The 22,669-nt window shown below is 50.5% G+C and overlaps 1 protein-coding gene across 1 annotated transcript in view; it reads right to left on the bottom strand.

The window, feature by feature from the left end:
• Positions 1-20,432, bottom strand: part of ONECUT2 (one cut homeobox 2) — a 57,615-nt gene extending 37,183 nt beyond the window's left edge. The window contains exon 1 of the mRNA XM_004422571.3: positions 18,974-20,432. Within this exon, the coding sequence (XP_004422628.3) occupies positions 18,974-20,201 (1,228 nt within the window). The 5' untranslated portion in view covers positions 20,202-20,432. The remainder of the gene's footprint in view (positions 1-18,973) is intronic.
• Between the last annotated feature and the right edge of the window lie 2,237 nt (positions 20,433-22,669).

Raw genomic sequence — 22,669 nt, 5'->3', positions numbered from 1 at the left:
AACAATGCAACAAATAGCAGTTCTTTGGGACTATTTTTTAAAAATATTAAAGCAGTGCTCATGTAATGCCAACTCTCCAATTACAGCTCTATCACCAAAGGGTCCCTTGCCTTAGAATTTAATGGAATGGCTATCTCAAGGAGAGCCAGGATAAAACAGGAGGAGGGTCTGTTTCTCTCGTCTTCAGCAGCAGGGTGGGCGGAGCTGAGAGATAACGCCTTTCTCTTCTGTCTTGCTTCCAAAGATAGAAAACATTGAGAAGCACACTTCTTGCACTGGGGGTGGATCCTCAGACTCACTCTATTTGCTTTCAAACCCAATCTGGAATTCTACCCCCTTGGCTATGCAAATAAGACTTTTGTATGTCGTAAAGGAAGCAAGCTGCCTTGAGCTGGACCCTGAGCTTGTAAATAGGAGTCCCAGGACTCTAGCTAATCCACGAAGGAAGTTATGAATTTTGTTGACAATGCTCAGCATCCGAATAAATCAGCTTGCTAAACTGCAGGCACAAAAACACAGAGACTTTTTGGAATTACAGAGTGAACGTGTTTAGTAACCAGGAACAGCTTGTTATGAACAACAGGAGACTACATCTGCCTACGAAGGGTGTCATTTCTTCACATCCATGGGAAGTATAAGCACTGGGTATTGATTCATAGGATGCTATTTCATATGCACGCAGAACGAATCCAGCTAAACAAAGTTATCTGCCCCATGGAACTCAAAAATATTTCTCAATTTAACTTTAGACAGACCTCGATGTGAAGGAAATTTAATGAGGTAAGTAATATAGAACACAATGAAATGTCCATCGAAATTATTTCCAAAGGTTCAAATGTTTTCCTTTTCAGACAAGGTAGTTAGAGCAGCTGAGATATCTGTGCACAATCTCTGAAAACTGGGGGTTGGAAATCAATGTGATCACCTCTCTGAATTAAGTATGCACAAATGAGGGCAACTGAGATCCATATAAATCAGCTCAAGTGGCCCTTTGTGTACCAGACCATTAGGGGACAGGCAGAGGAGAAGGAAGAAGCAAATAAACACATTATCTGGGGCATACTCACTAATGGAAGGCCTTTCTTAACACCCACATTAAGAATCAAGACAAAACTCTCAAGTATTTTTAACACTGCTTATGATTTAAAAAAAATAAAAGCATGCCTCAGATGCAGAACCTAAGGTTGAAAAAAACCCAACAAACCTTAGACATTGTTAGAGTCACAAATGAGTAAATTTTTTGATCTTTGTGATTTCACCACCAAATTGCTTCTATATTCATTTGGCAAACCCTAAGCTAAGCGTTCACATTGTTTCAATTTTGTTGGCACAGAAAAACTCAGATCTGAATTGGATGGCTTAACTTCTGTAGGTGACAGATTTGGACTTTTGTTCCTCAGATGTTTGGTGATTATTTCAGTGGAAAAGAATAGAAAAGTTTAAAATGAAGCTGCATTTTAAAATACATGTAGAGCTACATGTGGTCATCTGGAGGGGCTGGAGGGTACCTCCTAGTGGGACAGGAGAGCTGTGTGACCCCAGGGATCATTTGGCATTCCATATTTACTGAGTACCAACTATGCGTTAGGATGGAGAGCAAAGCTTGCGGGTCCCTGCCTGCCACCATCTAGAAGAAGAGGCCCATCCACAAATAGTCATAGGACAAAGAAACATGGCTCTGTCAAGTTGGGCACAGGTGTGATACTGGTGAATGTGAAATACTTCCATATTTATTTTCTATTTGTTGTCCTATCCTATCCCTACCATAAGAATGGCTTCCTACAAGAATAAAAGTGAGCTAAAATATGCTACAATTCACCCTTTCCTGTACCCAGGCCCCTTGTCATGTAACGTGTAGTGCCCTCCCACTCTGTCCCTGGGCTCAGCCATGTGACTTGCTTTCACCAGTGGAATGTTACAGAGTATGTTATTGCTTGTGCTTTCCCCTTTGCCATTGCCATGAGGACACGCCCAGACCACCCCAGTGGTCCCAGGAGAGGATGGGAAACGTGGAGCAGAGCCACCCACAGACACACGGTCAAGCCAGCTAAACTACAGATGCATGGGCAAGCTGAGCTGGGACCAACCTAGATCAGCTGAATCCTGCAGATATGTGAGGAAAAAATATTTCCAAATATTTCTGGTTGAATGCCATGAGTGTTGGGGTGATTTGTTACTCAGCATTACTATGGCAATAGGTAACTGATACACAGCACATAATAGAAGTTTGATAAAATCTGTACTTTATTTCCTTTCTCTCCCCCCTCCCAACATCCAATGCCATTTTGTCTCTCAGGTCACCACTCAAGGCAAGGGATTCTGTGGGGAAGTCCTGAAGACAGTTCATCAGCCTGTTACCTGACAACTACTTTATACAGATCATCTCTAATACTTACATCTGCTCTCCAAGGTGGACATATTATTCCCATTTTATAAAGGAGGAAAATGAGACTCAGAGAGGTTAAGCTAGAGTTAGTAAATGGCAGAGTTAGAATAAATACCCAAGCCCGTCTGACTCTGAAGCCAAAGACCATTCATTCCACAGTGCTATCCTGCCACTACCTCTGTAAGATCAGCTCTGAGAGAGGGGGGTACGAAGGAGTGCTTGGTGCCTCCAACCCCTTCCCAGCAGCCTAGGAGAGAGGGATCTGGGTTGTATAGGCACTGTTCCCAGGACTTGCCATAGACTTCCTCTCTTCTTGGGGCTCCTCCTCCATCTCAGATAGGGATGTTTATATCCCAGGGACTTCCAGAGCTCTAAGGAGGCAGAATGCTTGGGTTCTGAGTTGGTGTGGCTTACAGTAGAAAAGCCCACCTATCTCTACTGTGGATTTTCCTCCCTTTCCCTCGAAGCCAATCACCTACCTACTCCCCACTCTGCCCTTTTAATGGACTTTGCAGAGTCTGCATATGTCTGAGGTTCTAGGTGGAGAACTGGTCAGGGAGGGGTGAGCTCAGCAGCACGGGCTCTTCCAGGTCCCATCTGATTCCTTTGGGAGGATGGCAGAGGAGGAGGCTGAGGCACTGGGCAGAAGAGAAAAAAGCAGAGTGTGTGGCCTTTGGTGATAGCCACGTCCAGGCCATGGTGCCCCAGCCTGAAAAGAGGGAGGCCTCTGACTGGGGGTCTAAGGCTCTTCAGAGAGGCATCAGAGCTGCCTCCTGCTCTGCCCAACCCTTCCTGTCTCTGCCTCCGCCTCTGTGTCAAAGGAAACTCACTTTGGCTATGCAAGGCACACAAATAATAGTCACTTAAATCAATGGCTTACTGAGCATACCTAATTATGCAGCACACCAACACCTTCAATTAAAGTCATCAGAAAAAAAAAGTCTGGAATATTTTAATTTTAACAGTAAATTCTGTTCATATATGCTTGGTCTTCACAGTTTGTTACTTGTGTAATAGGAATGGCAAAACATAACTGTAAAAAAGATAAAATATCGCAAGGCAATATAAATTTCCACATAAGACATACAGTAAGTTATCTTAGTTTCAGTTTCTTACTAAAGTTGAGATAATATAAAATCTGCTTTAACTCAATCCTGTATGGATATTGTAATGGTAAATGAGGATTTATCCACTCAAATCTTAAAAATCCAGTAAAATCAAAGGTGAAAAAAGCTAGTTAATTTTTTTCCATTCTTAACTACTTAGTTCAGTACTGTGTATGCAGAACTGCCTACATCCCTGAAAAATTCTGAACTACTGGGTCTCAAAGATGTCAAGTAACTTAATTTATATACTCATTTGCCAAAAGATAAGGAAATGAGAAAGGAAGAGGATAAACTTATAAATAGAAAAATGTTGACCTCTGGCTTTTTTCTTTACAGGTAAATTTAACTCAATACCAATCTAAGAATTTGCAGTACATCAAGTAATGGCCATTTAAATACAAATTTAGTTTACTGATAATTAAAATGACGTCAAAGAGGAAACCAGTCCCTCTGATTTGCTGATGTGTTTATAGGCTCTATTGTTCTAACATAGGTAACATTTTTGGCTTCACGTGGAAGCAGCAAGCTTTGTTATTAACCAAGCCACCATGAGCAATGTTTTCTCCACATTAAGCTTATGTCTCATTTCAGGTTAACATAGGAATCCATTTTTGGTTATGTAAGCAAACATTTGTGTCAATGATCAAAACATTTATAGAAAAGAATACCCCTTTTTAAAGAGGAGAGGCTAGAAAAAAATGCCAGATATAAGTACACATATACAATCCATTCCACCCAGAGAGACTGAAATTGGTGGATTCTATATAGATAGGCAGGAGTCCATCAAATGGCTCACTTGAGAAAAATGCCTACTATGGGTTCAGCTGTAGACCAGGCTGTGGGAGGCACAAGGATATCTCCCCTCTAGACCATAGGGAAGGGAGACACAAAAGAGACCTGGAAAGTGGTGTAAGACCACAGCTAAGAAGCTGCTATGTAGTTTGGAACAGATGATTGCAACTGGAGTTCAGAAAAGGGAGAAGAAAGAATGGGCCAGAGGCAGCTGGGAAGATTTCAGAGAAGGAGAATCTGAGGTGGCTGGAAGGACGGAGAGGACCTGGAGAGAGACAGATGAAAATAAGGCATTCCAGGGCCAGCCCCAGTGGCCTAGTGGTTTAGTTCGGCATGCTCCGCTTTAGCGGCCCGGGTTTGGTTCCCAGGTGTGGACCTACACCACTCGTTAGAGCCCAGGCTGTGGCTCACATACAAAATAGAGGAAGATTGGCCAAGGATGTTAGCTCAGGGCGAATCTTCCTCAGCAAAAAAATAAATAAATAAAAATAAGGCATTCCAGGCAGGAGGAACAGAGTGTGCAAAGACACGGACACGGCAAAGAGGACAATGGATGAGCAGAACAGTGACTGGAGCAGGTTACCTTGGGGCACCGGAGTCAATTGGTAAAATGAGTCCCCATTCCAGCGTCTAGTGATTGTCATATCACATCCCTTGCCTCACTGGTGATAATCTGAAGCTTTGGATAAGACTTAACCCCACTTCAAAATTCCCTTTAAGACTCACACATACCTGCAGTATCTTAGCTTAGGAAGAAAATGACATTGATGAGAACTTGATATCATGAAATATGAAATACTGCTCCAAAATGATGCACCAACACCGATGATTCTTTTTCAAATGCCATCTACTAACTTGGAGGAGTACAATGGGCAGAAACAGTGTCATATAAAAGAAAAGTATTTATTTATTCATAAATATTAACTGCCTACTGTATGCAGCATCCAACCTCTGCTCTCATAGAACTGAAAATCTAGTGGAGGGGACACTGACTAGTCAGCAGGTGATACCTACCTATGTTCTACGTGCAATGGGAGTAGTAGTGCAAGGGGATCCCAACTTAGGAGACCACAGAAGACCTCAAGTATGTCTAAGCCAAGATCTTAAACTGAGTTCAAGGTACCTGAGTGAGGGAAAAACTGTTCTAGCCCAAAGGAATGGCCAAATGTGTTTGAGGAGCTGGAATTATAGCATGTCTGGAGCACAGACTGAATGGGTGGAGTGATGTGAAAGGAGAGTGGAAGGGAGCAGAGGTCAGTCCATATAGGGGCTGCTATGTCCTGCTCAGGGATCTGGATCTTCTTCCAATGGTCACAGAGAGCTAACAAAGTTTTAAACAAGGGTGTAATGTGGTTAGATTTGGGTTCCAGAAAAATCACTCTGGCAAGGTTGGAAAATGGATGGGAGAAGGCAAGACCAGATCTAGGGAGAGCAGTCAGGAGGCTGTTGAAATCAGTGATGGCCCCAAGTAGGGCAGTAGCAGAGGGGATGGAGAGACATAGACAGATATTTAGGAGGTATAAACCACATGGCTAGTATGGTTGACCGATGGGCAAAGAGGAAAAGGAAAAAATTCGAGTTGATTTCCTGGTTTCCAGCTTGCGAGTCTGTGTACAAGGGTGATGTTATTGAAAGAGAGAATAAAAGAAGAGACTAGTATTTGGTGGTGGTGGTGAGGGGGGCTGGAGGGTAAGGAAATGAGTTCACCTTGAGGCAGACTAAGTTTGACAGCACTCATGCGAAGATGTCCAGATGCAGAAGGAAACAGGGACCTGGAGCTCAGGAGAGTTATCAGGCTGGAGAAAGACCTAGAAGTCCTCAGCATAGAGAAATGGTCACCAAATGGATGAGATCTTCCAGGGTGAGTACGTTGAGTGAAAAAATAAAATAGCCTAGGCCACAAGGCTGAGCTAAATGGACAAAGCAAGAAGAACCCAGAAAGGAGACTGACAAGGAGTGGTCAGAATGCTAAAAAGGAAAACAAGAGAGCATTGTATTTCAGAAGTCAGGGGAAGAAAGGGAAAAGAGTGGGTGGTCAGCAGTGTGTCAATTGCTGTGGAGAGGCCAAGTTAAGATAAGAACTGGGAAGTGTCCCTTGGATTTGGCTACAAAGACCTCAATAGCAACATTGGTAAGAACAGGTTTAGTAAATAGGAGTGGCTGCAACCAGACTGCACAGGGCTGGGCCTCAGCGAGGAGGTAAGAAACAGACACTGAGTGACAGCAACTCTTTCTAAGAGTGAAGGGAAGGGAGAGAGAAAGCTAGAACAGGTGTTGGGGGAGCATTAAAAAAATGACAGGAGAGACTGGAGCACAAAAATGCTGATGGGAAGAAGCAAATGGAGAGAAAGAGGTTAGAATCACAGAACAGGCTGGGGTCATGAGAAGGCAGGGGAGGCAGGGGCTCAGAATCACGTCAGGAATTGGCCTTCAACAGGAAGACTGTCTCTTCCATTTCAGAAGAATTACAAAAAGGATGAGAGAGGTGAGACAGTGAGAGTGAATAAAGAATTTATTGTGCCTTGAACATGAACTGAAGTGAACTCTGGTATAAATTAGGAGGCAACTGAATCCAAGAAGATTTTTTTTTAAAATCTTTTAGATTTGGGAATCTGTCACACTGTTTCAGAAAAGCAAAAAGTTCTTTTATTCCACATATTTTTTTAGCATTTGGAGTCAAAGAAGACTACAGGCAAGGTCCTGTCCTGTTTACATGGCAGTCTTGTCAAAATACCTTTTAAAGAAAGATTACATTGAGTTCACTAGAAAAGAAATGCATTTAGTACAAACCGTTGCAGAATCAACTGCCTTATTTTAATAAATGCAGTGATGCATATAATATGGACTAAAAAAAAAAAGGCTTTGCTTACTATCAAATCCATGTTTTACTGGAAAAGGTTATAGTGTAACCCAAGAACTACTAAGAACTGCATGTCTTCAAATTCAAAGATCATACGATTATACGACTTGAAGAAACTGCTTTAAATAAGTGTTTATCTAATAGATTTAAAACCAGTTCTTAGATCTGATTCAAATATGTTCCTGCTCATTTTTAGAGCAAAATTTTAGGTATTTAGACACAGAAAAAATCTTTTTTTCAACATTGAGAGTGAATGCTCTACCACATTTCTTTTGTGCTGGGCTGGATTTTCCTTCCTTTCATCCAAGAGCCACTTGGAATTTAAAGATGAATTGTTACAGGGAAGAAAATCTCATTTATCATACCCTTGACTTTATTTTAAAGAGGACACCCTTGTATGTTCCTATGCTCCACCTCCCTGAGAACCACTTTAGCCGTAATTAGGCTTCCACTATAGTGCCTTGAAATAAAGCAGAAGTTTTACATTTTAATTAGCTTTGGTAAGTCAAGGGCCATTTTACTATAAACACAAAGAGATGTGAGTTTTGCCCAATCACAGACCAGAAGGACCCATCTGCCTCTTTTCTGTGGAATAAAAATACAAATAAAGCAGAGCAACTGATTGAAAATGGCGGGAGTCAGGGGTCAGGGCGTCAGCGCCTAATATTAGCTCTCACCCTGGCTAGGGCCATATGACTCCTTTGTGTGGTCTGGAGGAAGTGACTCAACCCGTGGCCCGCAGAAGGGGTAGAGAGGTTCTTCTTAAAGAGAGCCCCATCAAGGATGACTCTCAAGAAATCAAACCCAGTTTTCTAGACTTATTGGAGGTAGTGATCTCCCACACTTGGCTCTCCCCGCAACATTACTGTTGCTATAACATGGGAATATTGTTTAATATAAGGAAAACCACAGTTTCAAAAATCAAGAGCATGTAGATGGGGAAGAAAAGCATCCATTTGTGTACACCTGTGTGTGGGACAACCTGACTGTAAATCCTGAAAGGAAATCCAAATCTGAAATACCGTGTTGAGAGCAGCAATCAGTGTCTGCAGAGGCAGTAACATCGAGAAAAATAGTTCAATGCCTCTGCCCCGTAACAGAAGTAATGCTCTTCCTCTTCGGAAGGAAAGGGTCGTTTAGGATCTTTTGTCCTCTCACCCCGCCATCCACTCTTCCCCCTGTATCATCGCTGACCTCACAAAGAGAACAGAAGCCGCGGGGTGCGTGAGGAAAATCTGAGGCCCTGTTCTGTCTGGGGCGCCGAGATCTAGAGAGCTGGAGCTACTGATTAGGGTTGTGCCGGGATTTAACCCCGGAGGGATCCCCTTTCTCTGGGTTGAGGTGGAAACTCGCTCAGAGGGCGCCAGGGCGCACTGGCACTAGGGGATGCTCCGTGGCGCTGTTCGTGGTGCTGAAGCCCGCTCCAGGGCGGCGACGCAGAAACCCACCCACAGGCGCTTGGCTGCGAGGGGCTCTGGGCTGGGATGGATGAGAGGTGAGTCTGGAAACAGCTGCCGTCCACAGAGCTACAGCCAGCTCCACAGTTTGGTTCCAAGTCTAGCTCATGAGATCACTTCTTTGCAATTGCAAAACGGCTGGTTCACTTTCTCTCTTCCTAGGGGATTTCACAGAGCCCACCTCTGGCTCACTGATTTTGCGTATCTCTTTCCTGATGTCCCCCCTGCCGATACTAATTCTCTCCCACCTCTTCTCCTTTGTACAATATTTTACCTTTGCAGAGCACCTTACAGTTGGCATGACCCTCACTGGCACCATCAACTGGGCCATTTCTCTTACACACATAACCATTCCTCTTCTCTCCCACAGATATTTTTTACTTTCTCTGCCCCGCCTCCCCCAAGCACTTTCCAACTAAGTGGGAGACTATTACCTCAATGTGCAGGGTGAGTGAGTCACCTCACCCATCACAGGAGAAGCACTGAGTTCTCCACAGCAATGAATTAGAAGAGGTAGAGGTTAGAGTCCCAAAGGACCAGGAAAAAGCCCCTTAAGAAACTTCTAGGAAAATATGGGTAGTGGTCAGGAGGGTGGGGAATGGGGACACAGATAAAAGGAACAACGTGAAGGAAGGGGCTTGGGCCTTGGAGGTGCAGTTAGAAGACTCCCGGCAGGTGGCAGCTCAAGGTGCTCTTGGTGGAAGCCCTGACTGCTCCCCGGCTGCACGTCATCAAACCTTCTTTCTGCTAAACAACCCCAAGCCACGTTTGCAGGTCTGTGTTCCTCTTGATCCAAGCACTTATCCAGACTGTATTCCTGCTAAAAAGCACCATTTGCGCAGTTCTATTTACTGTAATGCACAGTGATGAAGGGAAAATAAATAGAAGAGAGAGGGTCAGTGGGAGGATTTTTTTCCCACTGTGATTGATGGTGCTCAGATCAAAACTGTTTAATCATCAATAACATGATTCAGCAATTGGGAAATGTAAATAAGTTGTGCAACCGCTTGCTTTGGTCAAAGCCCTGGAGGGGCCCACGGGGGTGGGCCAAGCTTGGGGAGGGCAATGCCAGCAGAATGGCCCCTCCCTCCCACCAGGGCAGAGCTGGCTGGCCTACAGCCTGATTGGCGTGACCTTTGGCTTTTGCAGCACACATGCGGTTGGGCTGGGGTTAATGGCACTTCGCAGGGAGCTCCAATTGAGTAAACAAAAAATGCCTTGCCCTGTTCTAATGGAGCACATTATTCTGAGGCCTAAGCCTTCATCCAGGCCCCTGCAGCTGCTCTGCAGGTCAGTGCTACCAATAAAGCAATTAGCCAATAAGAAAACTCCTCTTCCCCGAGGGGGACTCAAGGGTTTTGTTGCAGTTGCTGTGCTTTGCTTCAGGTTTTTAAACAGGCAATCCAAGTTGATCTGAGCCTCTTACATCAGACTCTAGGATGAGGACAGTGAAACTGAGTGTTTGCTGAGTTTGATATTTTAAGGGACTAGTCCCTTGTTCAACACAGGCTGGAGAGCTCACTGCTTCCTGTTCAATTAACCTGAACCGCAGCTGAACTTTGCCCTTTGAACTCACTCAGCAGATAAATACATTAGCTCACCTAAGGAATCATTAATATTTTTCAATCACATAAAACAAACATGAATGTCTGAACACAACCCAAGAGGCAGCCAATTAGAAATAGCACATGTACCGTGTTGAAAAAAATCACAAATGGATGTTATTTACAGAACAAAAAAGGGTCAAGGAAGAAATGAAACGGATCATGCTAACAGTTCTGGAAACAAAGAAGACTTTCATTTTCTTATCTGCAAACATGAAGGATACTGAGCAGTATTTATCAATTCCTATTTCATCTACGCTGTTCTATAAGAAAAGTATACCTTACTGTTGGTCTAGCTTCTACCCAGTTCCATCAGAACTCACAACTCCAAGCCCCCTCTCTTCTGAAGTGACCTCAGTGTCCATGCTCATATACACAGTCCAAAGTATTGCATTTCTGGGGACAATTCTATTCCTGATTGGCTACAAATGAACCAAAATCATTTTTGTGGAAGTATTACTGTTTTTAAGTGAACCAGCATAAATGAACCAAGCTAGTGCCTTGATTGAAATAATTTTACAGCAGAAAATGATGTCCCTGAGACGTTGCTACTCTAGCATATAAATAGATTTTCTTCTGTGGGGGAAAAAAAAAAGAGAGAGATGCTAAATGCATCTATTTTGTCCTTACCCCCGCATGTCATCTTAGAAGAATAAGAAAAACATCCTCAACTGAGTCATTACACATTTCAGTTTGATTCAATTTCACTTCCCACAATTCTCCCTTCTGACCTCTCCCCTCCTACCCCCTTTTCATTTTTGTTTGGTTTGGAGTGTGGGCTTAATGCCCAGCTATCCTAGATGAGAACACTTAAAGGAATATCACAAGCGCGAAGGGTAAATCTATTGAACGAGGGTCTTTAACTATGTGGTTTCCTTAAAGGGAAAGGTTGGATCAATAGGATCAATACGAAAGGTTTCCCTGGCCCTGCATAAAAGGGTAAGGGCTTCTCTTTTCACTGGTTTAACTTTACTCTCTGACAAATGCAAATCAATGGATCTGTGTTTACAACAGATTCTCTAACAGACTCAACTTGGGTAAAGCCCAGAGCCTCACCCTGGGGGTGGGGAGTCCAAGCTAGGGGGGTGCTCTAGGGCAAAGCTTCTTGCTCAAGGCCCTAGGGATGGAGTGGGGAGCAAGCTGGCAATGGCTGCTGATCACCCTTAAAGAAGGGGCTTGCTGCCCACTGGGATCCTGCTGCTGCTGCCTGTGGCCTCTCCAAAGAGGGTAGAAAAATGGAACACCAAACAGGTTCCCCCATGATGTCTCAACCCAACGTAAATATAAAGGCAAAATTCCTGCAATCTGGTGAGCCAGTCAATCTTGTTTCCTACCAATGTAGATTTGGGAAACTGACTACACAGAGGAAGCTGAGTGAAATAGCTACGATTGGAGCAGCACAAGTATTTGAGCTCTAGAATGCTCTCTCTGCTCTTTCTTAGGTGGTAACTGGCTCTTTTAGCAATGACAAGGCAAGCCACTAAAATTGTGGGTTCTTTTCCCCTTAATTTTACCTTTCCCTTTAAAAATGTGATGCTTTCCAGAGATTACATGACTTCAAGTCAATACCAGTTACAGAGAAATTATTTTTCTTCCTGCAAGAGAAAGTATATGTATATTTGATTACATGAGCCAAAGTCCAATGCTGATTAAATTACGTTGGAGGTGTGCTTCCAACCCAAACAAAGTCTGCTTTCTACAGAAGAGTAATGGATCTTCAAATGGCGAGGAGGCGCCAAGGTGGAATGCAGAGCCTCTCTTCCCTCTGGGACAACCTGTGTGGGGCAGTTTTTCATAACAAATGTCCATAGCTTCTAGGAATCCTGCTCCCCAAGTGAGACTATTTCTATCTGCACAGCACACAGCCTGCCTCCACACCTTGCCCATCTGCACCTTGTCAGGAATCAGATGGGCTAAGTTACCCAATCAACTTCTCTAGCTCCTCCCCCCCCCCCCCCCACAAAAACCATATGCACATGTTTTAGAGTCTTTGCCTAAAGTGAGACTTGGAAATCAAAAAGCCTTTCCCAAAGGCACTGAAGTGGGTTTAGGGGAACAGGCTGGGTTATGAGGGGTGCTGATTGGCCCCCAGCCCATCTTGAGCAGGCTCTGCACATGAGAGCATAAATGACCCTAATGGGCTTTCTCATTTCTCTCCCCACCAAGAAAAGTATCCCCCTGGAGGAAGCAACTTCCCCCCGGTCAGGAAAAACAAGGGTCTCTGAGAGGGTCAGGGGTGAGCATAACCCAGAGAGTCTGTGGATGAAGTTCAGGGCTCAGGGTGCCTCAATATTCACTCTTTTCCCCAGGGCCCTTTATCCAGGCAATTATTTCTATTTATTCCCTCCTCATTTCCCTTCCTTTGGCAAGAACCCAGAAACTAAATCTCTCTGCTTCTCCTTTGAGGTTTTCATTCCTCCAGGGATCCCCCTACATGAGACCACTTTTCCTGAAGACAGTTTCTGCCAACAGCAGCCACCAGCCATGGTGTGGTGGGGCCCAGCACTTTCTTCCAGAGAACTCTTCAACTCCCTTCCTCTGATCTTCCTTTAGAAACAGGTTCTAAAGACTAGAAAACCAAGAGGTGACCCTAAAATGAAGTTTTGAGATGAAGACAGCAGGAGGGGCAGGCTCTCCTTCCCTCGGGGTTCAGGCCTGGAGCTGGGGAAGGTAAACCAACTCAAAGCTCTGTTGCCTCTGGGCAGACCTGGCTCCAAAGGGAAGTGGAGCAGCTCTCCTTTTGGAGAGGTAGAGAATCTGGGGGAATCAGTTTCTCCTCTGCCCCACCCTCACCATTCAGCAGGAATCCCGCCCTGTTGGGGGGTTTCAAGATGGGGTGGGGGAGAGTCTAAGACCCTAGTCTCCAAAAGCCCATTCACCCCTCCCAGAACCTAGGGGCCCTTCATGAGGGGCATGTGGGGAGGGACTAGTTGTCTTCCCCACGGAAAGGAAACCACCCCCTCTCCTTGGTGTCCTATCTGATTACCTGACCTAGTTCACTGTAGTTTTCAGGAGGGGAGGTAGGGCATGTTCTGACGGGGAATCGAGGAGCTGTATCAAAGCACCCTTCTTTAAGCAAGGCCACTGGTGGGATGATATCCCCCATCTCTGGCGAGGACAGAAAGAAATACCTGCTTGCCCTCTGCCATACCTCAAAGCAGAACAATGCCAGATTCATTTTTCTCTCTCCTCTTTTCCTCATTTTGTTCTTGGAGAAGGAAGGAAAACACGCCTTTCCTTCCAGATTAAGATCTTCTCTTGAAGGAAAAGCTTAGCTTTCTCCAATTGGATGATTTATAATTTCAAAAAACCAGAACTGAGTTCTCATCCCACCCCAGTACCATCCCCGCTCTTTCATTCTTTCCAGTGAAAGTCACCTTAGTGTCCCTTCTGGAAGACTAAGCCACCATTTGGCAAGGGGAGCAGTTGGCAGGGTGTAGCGTCTCCCCCACTCAGGAAAAGCTGAAAAGTTCTTTCTTTTCCAGTCAGTGCAGGTGTCTCAGAGTAAACCTCCCTACCCGGGATCTCAGAGGGGAAGCTCCCTGCAGCTGGTGGGAAAGGGAGGTGGGACGGGTGTTCCCCAGTCTGGTTTCCTTACCTTCCTGTCCCAGCCGAGGTAGGAAACAAGATTCTTCCCAGGTTGACACAATTAACCTAGGGCAGAGCAGACCATTCTGGAGAAGCCCAGGCCTTTGTCACTGGGGCCGCATTTAATTGTCTAAGGCATCTGTGTGGAAAGCCTGCGAATGGGAACATTGAATGCGAATGTCTCTTTTAATGAAAAAGAGGCTGGGAAGGGATCCGCGGGTCAGAAAGCTGCGCGGTTAGCAGGCAGCTTCAGAGACGGCGTTCCCAAAGTTGGACTTGGTCGTTCTCGCACACTGAGAGGGAGACCGAATTTCCTGGACGGTTTCGATGGAGGAAAGAAGTTGATCCGGGCCCTTCTGGACCGGGTGCAGGCTGCGCTGGCCGAGAGGCGACGGCCCCTTGAGGACAAGAGGGCTGGGGGGACTTGGGCGCCGTCCCACGCAACGCCGTCGCAGACCCAGCTTCCCGGAGAGCTCTCGGCGAGGAGCGCAGAAAGCGGTGTGTGCGCGGGGGGCTAGGGGAGAGGGTAGGCTGCCGTGCGACGTGGGAAAGTCTCGGGTAGGAAGGGGCGGGCTGGGGCCGCGCTGGGGAGGAGCTGCGGTCAGACCGGAGAACCCGCCGGGAGCTGGGAAGCGGCGCGCCGGGAGCGCCGGGGAGCCGGCGAGGGCTCTGCTGGGAAGAGCGCGCCGTCGGGCTTACTGGAAACGCGCCGGCTCAGGTTCCAGATCAATGAAATCTGGGTCCACACGTTTACGTTACTGTTGCCAGCATTAATGCTCTTTTAATCTTCTAAACATTATCAGCATCGATCTCCCTCCATGTACACATTTGTTTGAGAAAGTGACATAACCACACGGTGGAAAGCCTGGAATAGAAATAAATGCGCAGCGTCTCCCGTCGAGGGCGCCCGGCGGCCTGGGCTCCTTCTCGGGCTCGGCTTCCCTACCCCGCCTCGCGTCCCGCCTCCTCGGCGCGCTCCCGCCCACCTAAGACGCGTTAGGAAGGAGTTCTCGAGGCACCTGGGACTTGACCAAGCAAGGATAGTAGCGAGCGTTTCAATTATTAATCCGATCAGCCCGCAGGCGAAAATAGCGCGTGTTCCGTACCGAGGTGGGCTGTGTTCGGCCTCTCGGGCTCGGATCCCTAACTAAACCGCTGGGAGAGACGGGCTGAGCCGAGACAAGCCGGGAGCCGGACCAGCGGGAGGGGAGGCGAGGTGGGGGGGTTCTGCGAATGAGGTCCCCGCCCCCGCCCTCGACTTAGGAGACACCAGTCGACCAGCGGAGCCTAAGACGTCCCCGTCGCCGAAGGAGACACCACACGCGCACGTGGTGCCCCTGGCAGGAGCCGCTGCGCTCTGCCCCGGCCCTGCTGCGCCGCTGCGGACGTCAGGTGGCCTAGGCGACATCATGGCGAGTTGGTTAAGGGCCCTCAGCTGCCTGAACAGAGTTGGCTCCAGACTGGCCGCTGAGAGTTGCTGCCTGAAGAGGACCGTGCGTCTGTCCGCAGTGGGGACAGGAGGCAGGTTCCGGGCAGGCCGCCCTGTAAGCCCAGGTCACAGGAGGCGGAAACCTCGGCAGGGTATGTCGTCCGGGGCTCTGCTCTGTCTTTAGGGCGTTAGAGGAAACCACTTCGCCTAACGAGGCCTCGATTTTCCTGCGCGGGGCGCCCGTCCAGGTTCTTGCCTGGGTTCTCTCAGGCCCTCCTTGTTCGTGTTTGTGCCTGGTTCGGAGGCCTCTTGGGCTCAAAGCCTGAGACTGTTTGCGCTCGAACCCGCGGGAGTTTGTCCTTGCCGCCTCTTAAGCGGTTAATAAAAACTGCCCCTCGGGAGCCAGCCCCTCGGGAGCCAGCCCCTCGGGAGCCAGCCCCTCGGGAGCCAGCCGTGGACGAGGCCCGACGGCGCGCGGTTGCAACCACTTGCCGCCCGCGCCACCCTTTCCGCACGAAATCGTGCACTTGGACTCCATTTCTCTGAAATCTAATGTTGGGTCAGGCCGACGTTCCCCGACGTCTTCTCCCTTCCCCTTTGAAATGCCACCCCGGGTTGTGGATGCACAGAGGCCCGCAGAGAGGGGAGCCATGGGGCGCGGGTGGGAGAAGAGAGCAAGGAGCTGCTTCGCTCGTGACGGGGTGTACTTCACCTAAGGGCGAAGCTTGCGGGCGCTGGCCCAAATCAGACATCTTAATTCTGAGGTCCCTCAAACCCCTGTCTGCTTGGGCCTCTGGCAAGACCTAGAGGGGCCCAACATGAGTAAGACAAACAAAAAGGAGGGTAGAAGGGAGAGCAAAGAGGCCTGGTCTGAGCGAGCTGGGGGGGCCGGCACCGTCTCCGCGGGGCGCGGGGCTGGGAGTCAGGCCGAGCCGCCCTGTGGAGCGACCGGGCTTGTTTAACCCCCGGAGCCGAGCGGTGTGGGTCCTCAGCGGCGTCCCGGCGGGGATTCCGATCGATACTCCGGCGGAGAAGGCCTCCGCTTTTCTTCTCCATTTGCTCCTGTGCCCTAGCGCTCCTGAGCACATAATACCTACTTACCAGTCCCAGCTTCCGCGTCAGTGTCTGAAGAGACTGATCTACTGACCCCAAACTGAAAAGCCTCCTATGTAATAATAACCACTCAACACACTTGTAGTTGCTGATAAAATGGCCAGATAAAAAGGCTAAAGCTCTTGTCCCCTTTCAACTCGGGGTAATAAAACAGACACACATTTGAATGCTTGAGCAAAGCGGGGTCCTCAGCAGGAATTTCCCACTTGCTGGAGGAGGCTTTCAGTCTTCAGTCTCCCACGGAGGCTGCTTCAGCGCTTCTCCTCCGAAAAGCCCCGTACTCCCGAGGCCAGCCCTTGAGGAGTCGCCCCAGGGTAGGTGGTGGGACTGGGGACCCCTGGGATGCCACACTCTCCCTCATCCCAGAAAGGCTTGAACCCCTTGTAAAAGCTGAGACGCGGCTAACAGGTAAAGCATTACTTTTCACATCACTTTCAGACATACAGAGGCAGAAGGCACGTGTCTTTTTAAAAGCTCTGTCCTTTGCGCCACAGGCATGAGGGGGCGGCAGCGCTCTGAGATGGGCTGGAATAGAATAGCTGTCATCCTGCCTTTAACTGTGCCCCCCCCCCCCCCCCCCCCCCCCCAAGAAAGGCTGCCAAGTTCATTCTGGCCTCCTGTGCCCAGGAAGCCAGCCCGAGAGGGACTTGGGGGGGGGTTTCGGGGGCCTAAGACAATGGTGTACCACACTGTTCGGAATTGTTAGTAAGCCTCCAGTTTATTTCTCATCGCTACTCTGTTCACTGCTTCATCTTTGCTAGGGGCCAAGAGCAAATCAGAGAAAACTGTAGGAGAGAATGAAGAGTAAGCTAAAGGAGAAGGAGAAAGTAGATTTCTAAATCCACGCATAAGTATTTGTAGTCCACCGATTTTAGGAAGATCTCGGAGGGGAAAGCTTGTTTTCTTTATCTTTTCATATCAACACTGCCGGGGCAATTACTGACTAGAGATTGGAATCCTCCAAGAGTGGGCAAAGGCGGAGGCTGTCAGAGCGGAAACGCTCGCTCCCCAAGCATGGGTGAACACGCTGCTTGTCACATCCCCCAGCTCCAACAGCCATCCGTAGAGTGCACCCCATAAGCCAGGCTCAGCGGTGCGAGGAAAGCCCCCGGGAGCGGGAAAGGAAGCCTGCGCTCGCCGCTCCGGAAGCGCGTTGTGTGTTGCCGGCTCGGAACCGCGCGTGTCCCACTATCTGCGCCTATGTGAATCACTGCCACCACGAACTGTCCCCCAGAATTGTCCCCCCGCCGATGCAGAGAGATCGCTCCAGTGTAAGAGAAGCTGCCTATCCCGGCTCGAACTAGGGTACTGTGTGTCCTCCCCCGTGAGGCGCCTGGACACTTTGTCCCTCTTGGCCCGCGGCTCGATCCTGGGGGCCGCACAATTGCCACGCGCACCGCGCTGGGTCTGTGTGCACAAAAGCGCGCAAGTGCTTGCCAGTCGCAGCCACTGCTGCGTCTTTCTCTCTCGCTCCCGCCGCCCACACAGGAGGTTTCTGTGCTCCTAGAACAATAGAGGGCTGTACCTCGCGGCTTGGCCGCTAGAGGAGGCACAAAGCGCCAAGCCGGCTCCAGAACAATGTAACCAGCGCGTCGACCCGTCCCCGCCCGCGGGCCGCCAGCCCTCCCCGCCGCCGCACTACGCGCGCAATCAGCGTCCGCTTAATGCTAAGGTGGAGCCTGTAGCCGGCGGCCAAGATGCATTAACTAACCTGCATCTTAATTTCTCTGCACCTCTTCCTGCGAGCGCCTAGCCTCTCCCGGAGGCGAGCCAAACCTCGGCAAATCCCAGCAAAAGCTGGGAGCAGGGCAAGGGCGGCCGGCGAGTAAGGCAGGACGCTCTACACTTTTAGTTTCTCCTCTCCCGTCCTCCCAAAGAGGTGAATGTGGCAGTTCCAACCTTCGCCCTTGTACCCTCCTCTCCCTGTGGGCAGTGACAAGGGAGCTGGCCCAAGCTCGCTCTTTCGCTCAGAAAGTCCCCGCGCCAACGCCAAGGCCGGAGATGGGCTCGGGAAGCGCTGTTGTATCCTGGCCACCCGTTCCCCGCGCGGGCAGGGCTGTGACTCCTGCCAATGACCAAAGAAGTTTGGCTGACATGGTGGGTAGGAGAAGAGCAGAGAGATCTTTTTCCCTTCTGAAAGGCACAGCCCCTCAACTGTCTCCACTTAGGGAGACTAGTCAGCCTGGAAAACTGAAATGTATTGTCTAAACAAGAGTTCAAGTGTTCAGGGTTCTGAATAAGGGAAGTCCCTGGTCACTGTGAGTCCTGGAAAGAGAGACCTCCTAGCGGACACCGCGCATTCCCCATCCCGCCTCCCACAACTGGGGAGGGTCAGAAAGAGAGGGCAAAGTTGGCACATTCAGGGCAGGGCGAATGAAATGGGGGGTTGGTCAATGAAAGCTCGGAGATAAGGAGGAAGGAAAAGAAGTAAGAAAAAAGAAAACAAAGGGAGAACAGAAAAGAGAAGGAGAAGAGAAAGAGGAAATGGAAGAAGAATCGTTGTCGAGAAGAAATAGGAAGTGTGTCGGGGAGAGGAGGAGACAACCGAGAGAAGTGGCTAGGCGCGATGACCAGGGGCCACAAGCGCCCCGGAGCCGTCTCCCCAGCAGTCTGGCTCCAGGCGACCCTCTGGGCTTACCTGCCAGGCGTAAGGCGGACATGCGCTGGAACTCGGGCTCCTGCAGCCACTTCCACATCCTGCGGAAGGTCTCCCTGCCAGATTTGAGTTTACTCCACGGTTTCGGGTTCCGGAGCAGGTCGGAGAGCGTCCCCTGAGACCGGCACAGCACCCTCTGCGCGAAGATCGCCTGTGGGATGCTGTAGCGCTTCAGCTCGGCGGTGATGCGCTGGGCCACCTCTTTGGTGTTGATCTCCTCCAGCTGGCCCGATGTGGCCACCTGTGAGCCCGACGAGGACGAGGGTGGCCGCTCGCGGCTGGGCGCCAGCACGGGCCCATGGGACTGAGCGTGGCCCGGGTGGTGCAGGCCGTTGAGGTGCGACATCATGGCCGCGGGCGGGGTGCCCAGGCCGCGGGACAGGTGCTGCTCCCCGCGAGTCAGCATGGCAGTGTGGTGCGCGTCGAAGTTGGGGCTTAGCATTTTGTCGTGGCCCGGCGGCCCATAGTTGGGCAAGCTCTGCTGCGCGTTGTGGAGGCCGCCTAGCCCGTTGCCCAGCGGCGTGGCAGCCAGCGGGGACAGGCTCTGGCTCATGCCGGGCATCTCCTTGTAGGGGCTGTAGAGGTTGTTCATGGCCGGGAGCCCGCGCTCATCGCGCATGAGGGTGAAGCTGCCGCTGACGTTGCCCGACAGGCGCTGGTGGTGGTGGTGGTGATGGTGGTGCGGGTGGTGGTGCGGGTGCGGGTGGTGGAACTTGTCCGACACGGTGGAGATGGGCGGCAGAGGCTGGAGCGGCGTCAGCGTGGTGTAGGTGTTGCTCATGCCCATGCCGGGCGGGGACGAGTCGCAGGACATGCTCATGGCGTGATGGAGCGGGATGGAGAGCTCGGGCCGGTAGTCGCCGCCGTCCAGGATCGAGGCCATGCTGGTGACCATGGCCGAGCGCGACGCCGCCGCCGCTGCCGCTGCCGCGGTGCCCAGCTCCTGGTGCGCCGTTGGCGGCGGCGGCGGGCCCCGCAGCGAGCCAGCGGCGCCGCGGCCCGCGTGGTGGGGGCTGGGACTGGCCAGCAGCTCCTGCTCATGGCCCGGGCCCCCGCCGCCGCCCCCGCCGCCCCCGCCGCCGCCCCCGCCGCTGCCGCCGCCGGCCGGCCCGTGCAAAGTGCCCAGACTTTCCATTGTCAGCTCCGGGTTCATGGCGCAGCCTTCTAGGTCTTTGGTGAGGCATCGATAGGCGGTGTAGGCAGCCTTCATTCAGTCCATCGGGGCTCGGGGGCGGCGGGGGCGGCCGGCGGGCTGGCAAGGCGCGCGTGGCGGAGCTCGGCCGCGGAGCGGGGGAGGGCGCGGGAGTGCGTGAGTGTGTGGAGGGGGAGCGTGCGTGCGGGTGTGCGCCCCGGGCTGCCGGCGGGCGGGCGGGCAGGCGCGCCCGGGGTGGGGGCGGGGTGGGGGCGGACAGGGCGTGCGTGCGGGAGAGGGGAGGGGGTGGGGAGGGAGGGAGGGATCACCGGGCCCCGCCGCTCGGGCCGGCGCGCCGCCTCGCCATGTCCGAGCCTGCTCCGGCGCCGACGTCTTCTGTTTGGGTGAGCGGGAGCTGTCCAGAAGGGCTCTGCCGCTCGCCGGGGCAGCCAACCTACCCTCCCGGACCCGGGGCGGGGAAGCGCCCAATGGGCGCCGCGAGCAGCCACTCAGAAGCCGCGGCTGCCCCGGGGGGCGGGCCTCCTGTGCGCGACTGCCAGTGGCTGAGGAGGGGGCGGGGCCGCGCGTTTCATGTTTGGCTGACGGCTCTGTACCTTTTTTTTCCTCCTTTGCCACTGGAATCAAACGTCAAGAAGAGGGAGGGAGGGAGGAGAAGGGGGGAGTAGTAGGGAGAGAAGCGAGAGTGCAAGCCAGGGAGAGAAATTATGTTAAAGATGCCGAGCTGTGTCCCTCCCGAGCAGCTGCGATCTGGGGGAAAGGGCATTGCTTCAGTTCCCTGCGCCTCACCCCAAAGCTTTTCTCCAGGCTAGTAAGCCGGCAGAAGACTCCACTACGTGCTGGTGTAAAAACAAACACACGTCTCCAGCAAGCCACTTCCCAAGTGTCTCTAGCTGAGGCCAGTAGTTTAGCCTTTTAAAATGTAGGCGCTAATATATTCTAACGCAGGGTAAATTCCCGAGACTGGGGCATGCATAATCTACCGAGTGAAAGGAACTCCAGCGCCCTCGCCACCTGCGAGCTGCGGCCGGCGGACACAAGCCCACAGGCGGCGCGGGCCGCCGTAATGCATGCAAAGTTAACACAATAACATCATTTAATTAGCCGGCGAGCCCATAAATCTTACAGTTATGAGCCTTTCGAAGGGCCCTTCTAGATTGCGAAACAAAACTAGAACTCCAAGAGCTGCGATTTCAAGGTGACTAAATGCTTGCCCCATTAGTGACTTGGAAAGCAGTGTATGTGTGTGTGTGTGTGTGGGGGGGATGCGGTAGGATTGTTGCCGATGCCTATAGTAAGCAAACTTCTCCTGGGGGCAGGGAGTAGGTAAACATTGCGGGACGACACCCACCGATCTTTCCCTTAATACACACACACACACACACACTCTCACACACACACACACACGCTTTTCTCGAATCCCTGGAGAGGAACGACCCGGATTACGGCTGTGGGTAGATGACACGGAGCCTTGGCCGACATCTGTATATTCAAACCTTGTTTCCGAAAAGACCAGAGCTCCGGCGAGTTCTAGAACGCTCGCAAGCTACAGCTTTAAAAAATGCACCTCCGTCTACCCAGAATTTCCGTTTTTTGGTAACCCTGGGTCGGTGACTGAGAGTGGAGCAGGGTAGAGAGGAGGTGGAGGTTTCCGTAGCCCAGGTCGGGGTGGAGGGGTGGTTGAAGACAGAGAGCCACCCGGCATTGAAAGCCTTAAAAGTAACAGCTTCTTCCAAAGCAGGTTGCGCTCGGTTCGCCTCCGAAGATTCAAGCTAGCTGAGGTTGCGCAGATGTTGCCTTTGTTTAAAGAGACAGTAATTAAGGACAGGGTGGACATAAGTTTGAGAAGCGTGACCTATTTTCTTTTGATCAGCTGTCAAAAGAAGAGCAGGGGGTCTCCTTAAGACAGCCCCCTCCAACCACTTCCAGCTGTTAGAGAAAACTTGATAAGAAAACAAGGACACAGCCTGGAATACTGTATGTGCCTTCCTGGCACTACAGAAAGGTTTAATTCATTTGGAAAACAGTTCTTAGTCTCGGTGACCTTTTACGGCTGCCCTCCTCTCTCTCCTAGCTGCAGAGCAAAAAGATCCACCCCCCACCCACACCATCCTGTCACATGAACGTACAGTGACGTTATTCATAGATCAACTTTATTGAGCTCCGGCCAATACCCCGCCAATTACTCTTTCAAATAGCTTCTTCTCTGTGATGTCAAAGCCCGGGTAGGAAAGTGGACGATCCTCTGCTTTGCTAGACATACTTTTCTAGCAGCTCACATCTTTAATGTCACAACACTAGGCAGGTAAAATAACTCAGTTTTCTGTTTCTCTGCCTTTCCTCTCCCCCACCCCCTCTCCTACTGTCTCTCTTCTCACTCTCCACCTTATATATGGCGGCTGGACACTTGGGATAATTTGAAACAGTTAATGTTTGAAATACATACCAAGTTGAACAAAAGTTCACAAGAGTGCAACCTCCTGTTGGTCCAGGAGTGCTCAGGAACTGAAATAGGGTAGGAGAGGAGC

The sequence above is a fragment of the Ceratotherium simum genome, chromosome 14 (genome assembly GCF_057802395.1).
Source record: "Ceratotherium simum simum isolate JZ-2026a chromosome 14, ASM5780239v1, whole genome shotgun sequence".
NCBI lineage: Eukaryota > Metazoa > Chordata > Mammalia > Perissodactyla > Rhinocerotidae > Ceratotherium > Ceratotherium simum.
This window is presented reverse-complemented; position numbering and strand designations above follow the sequence as displayed.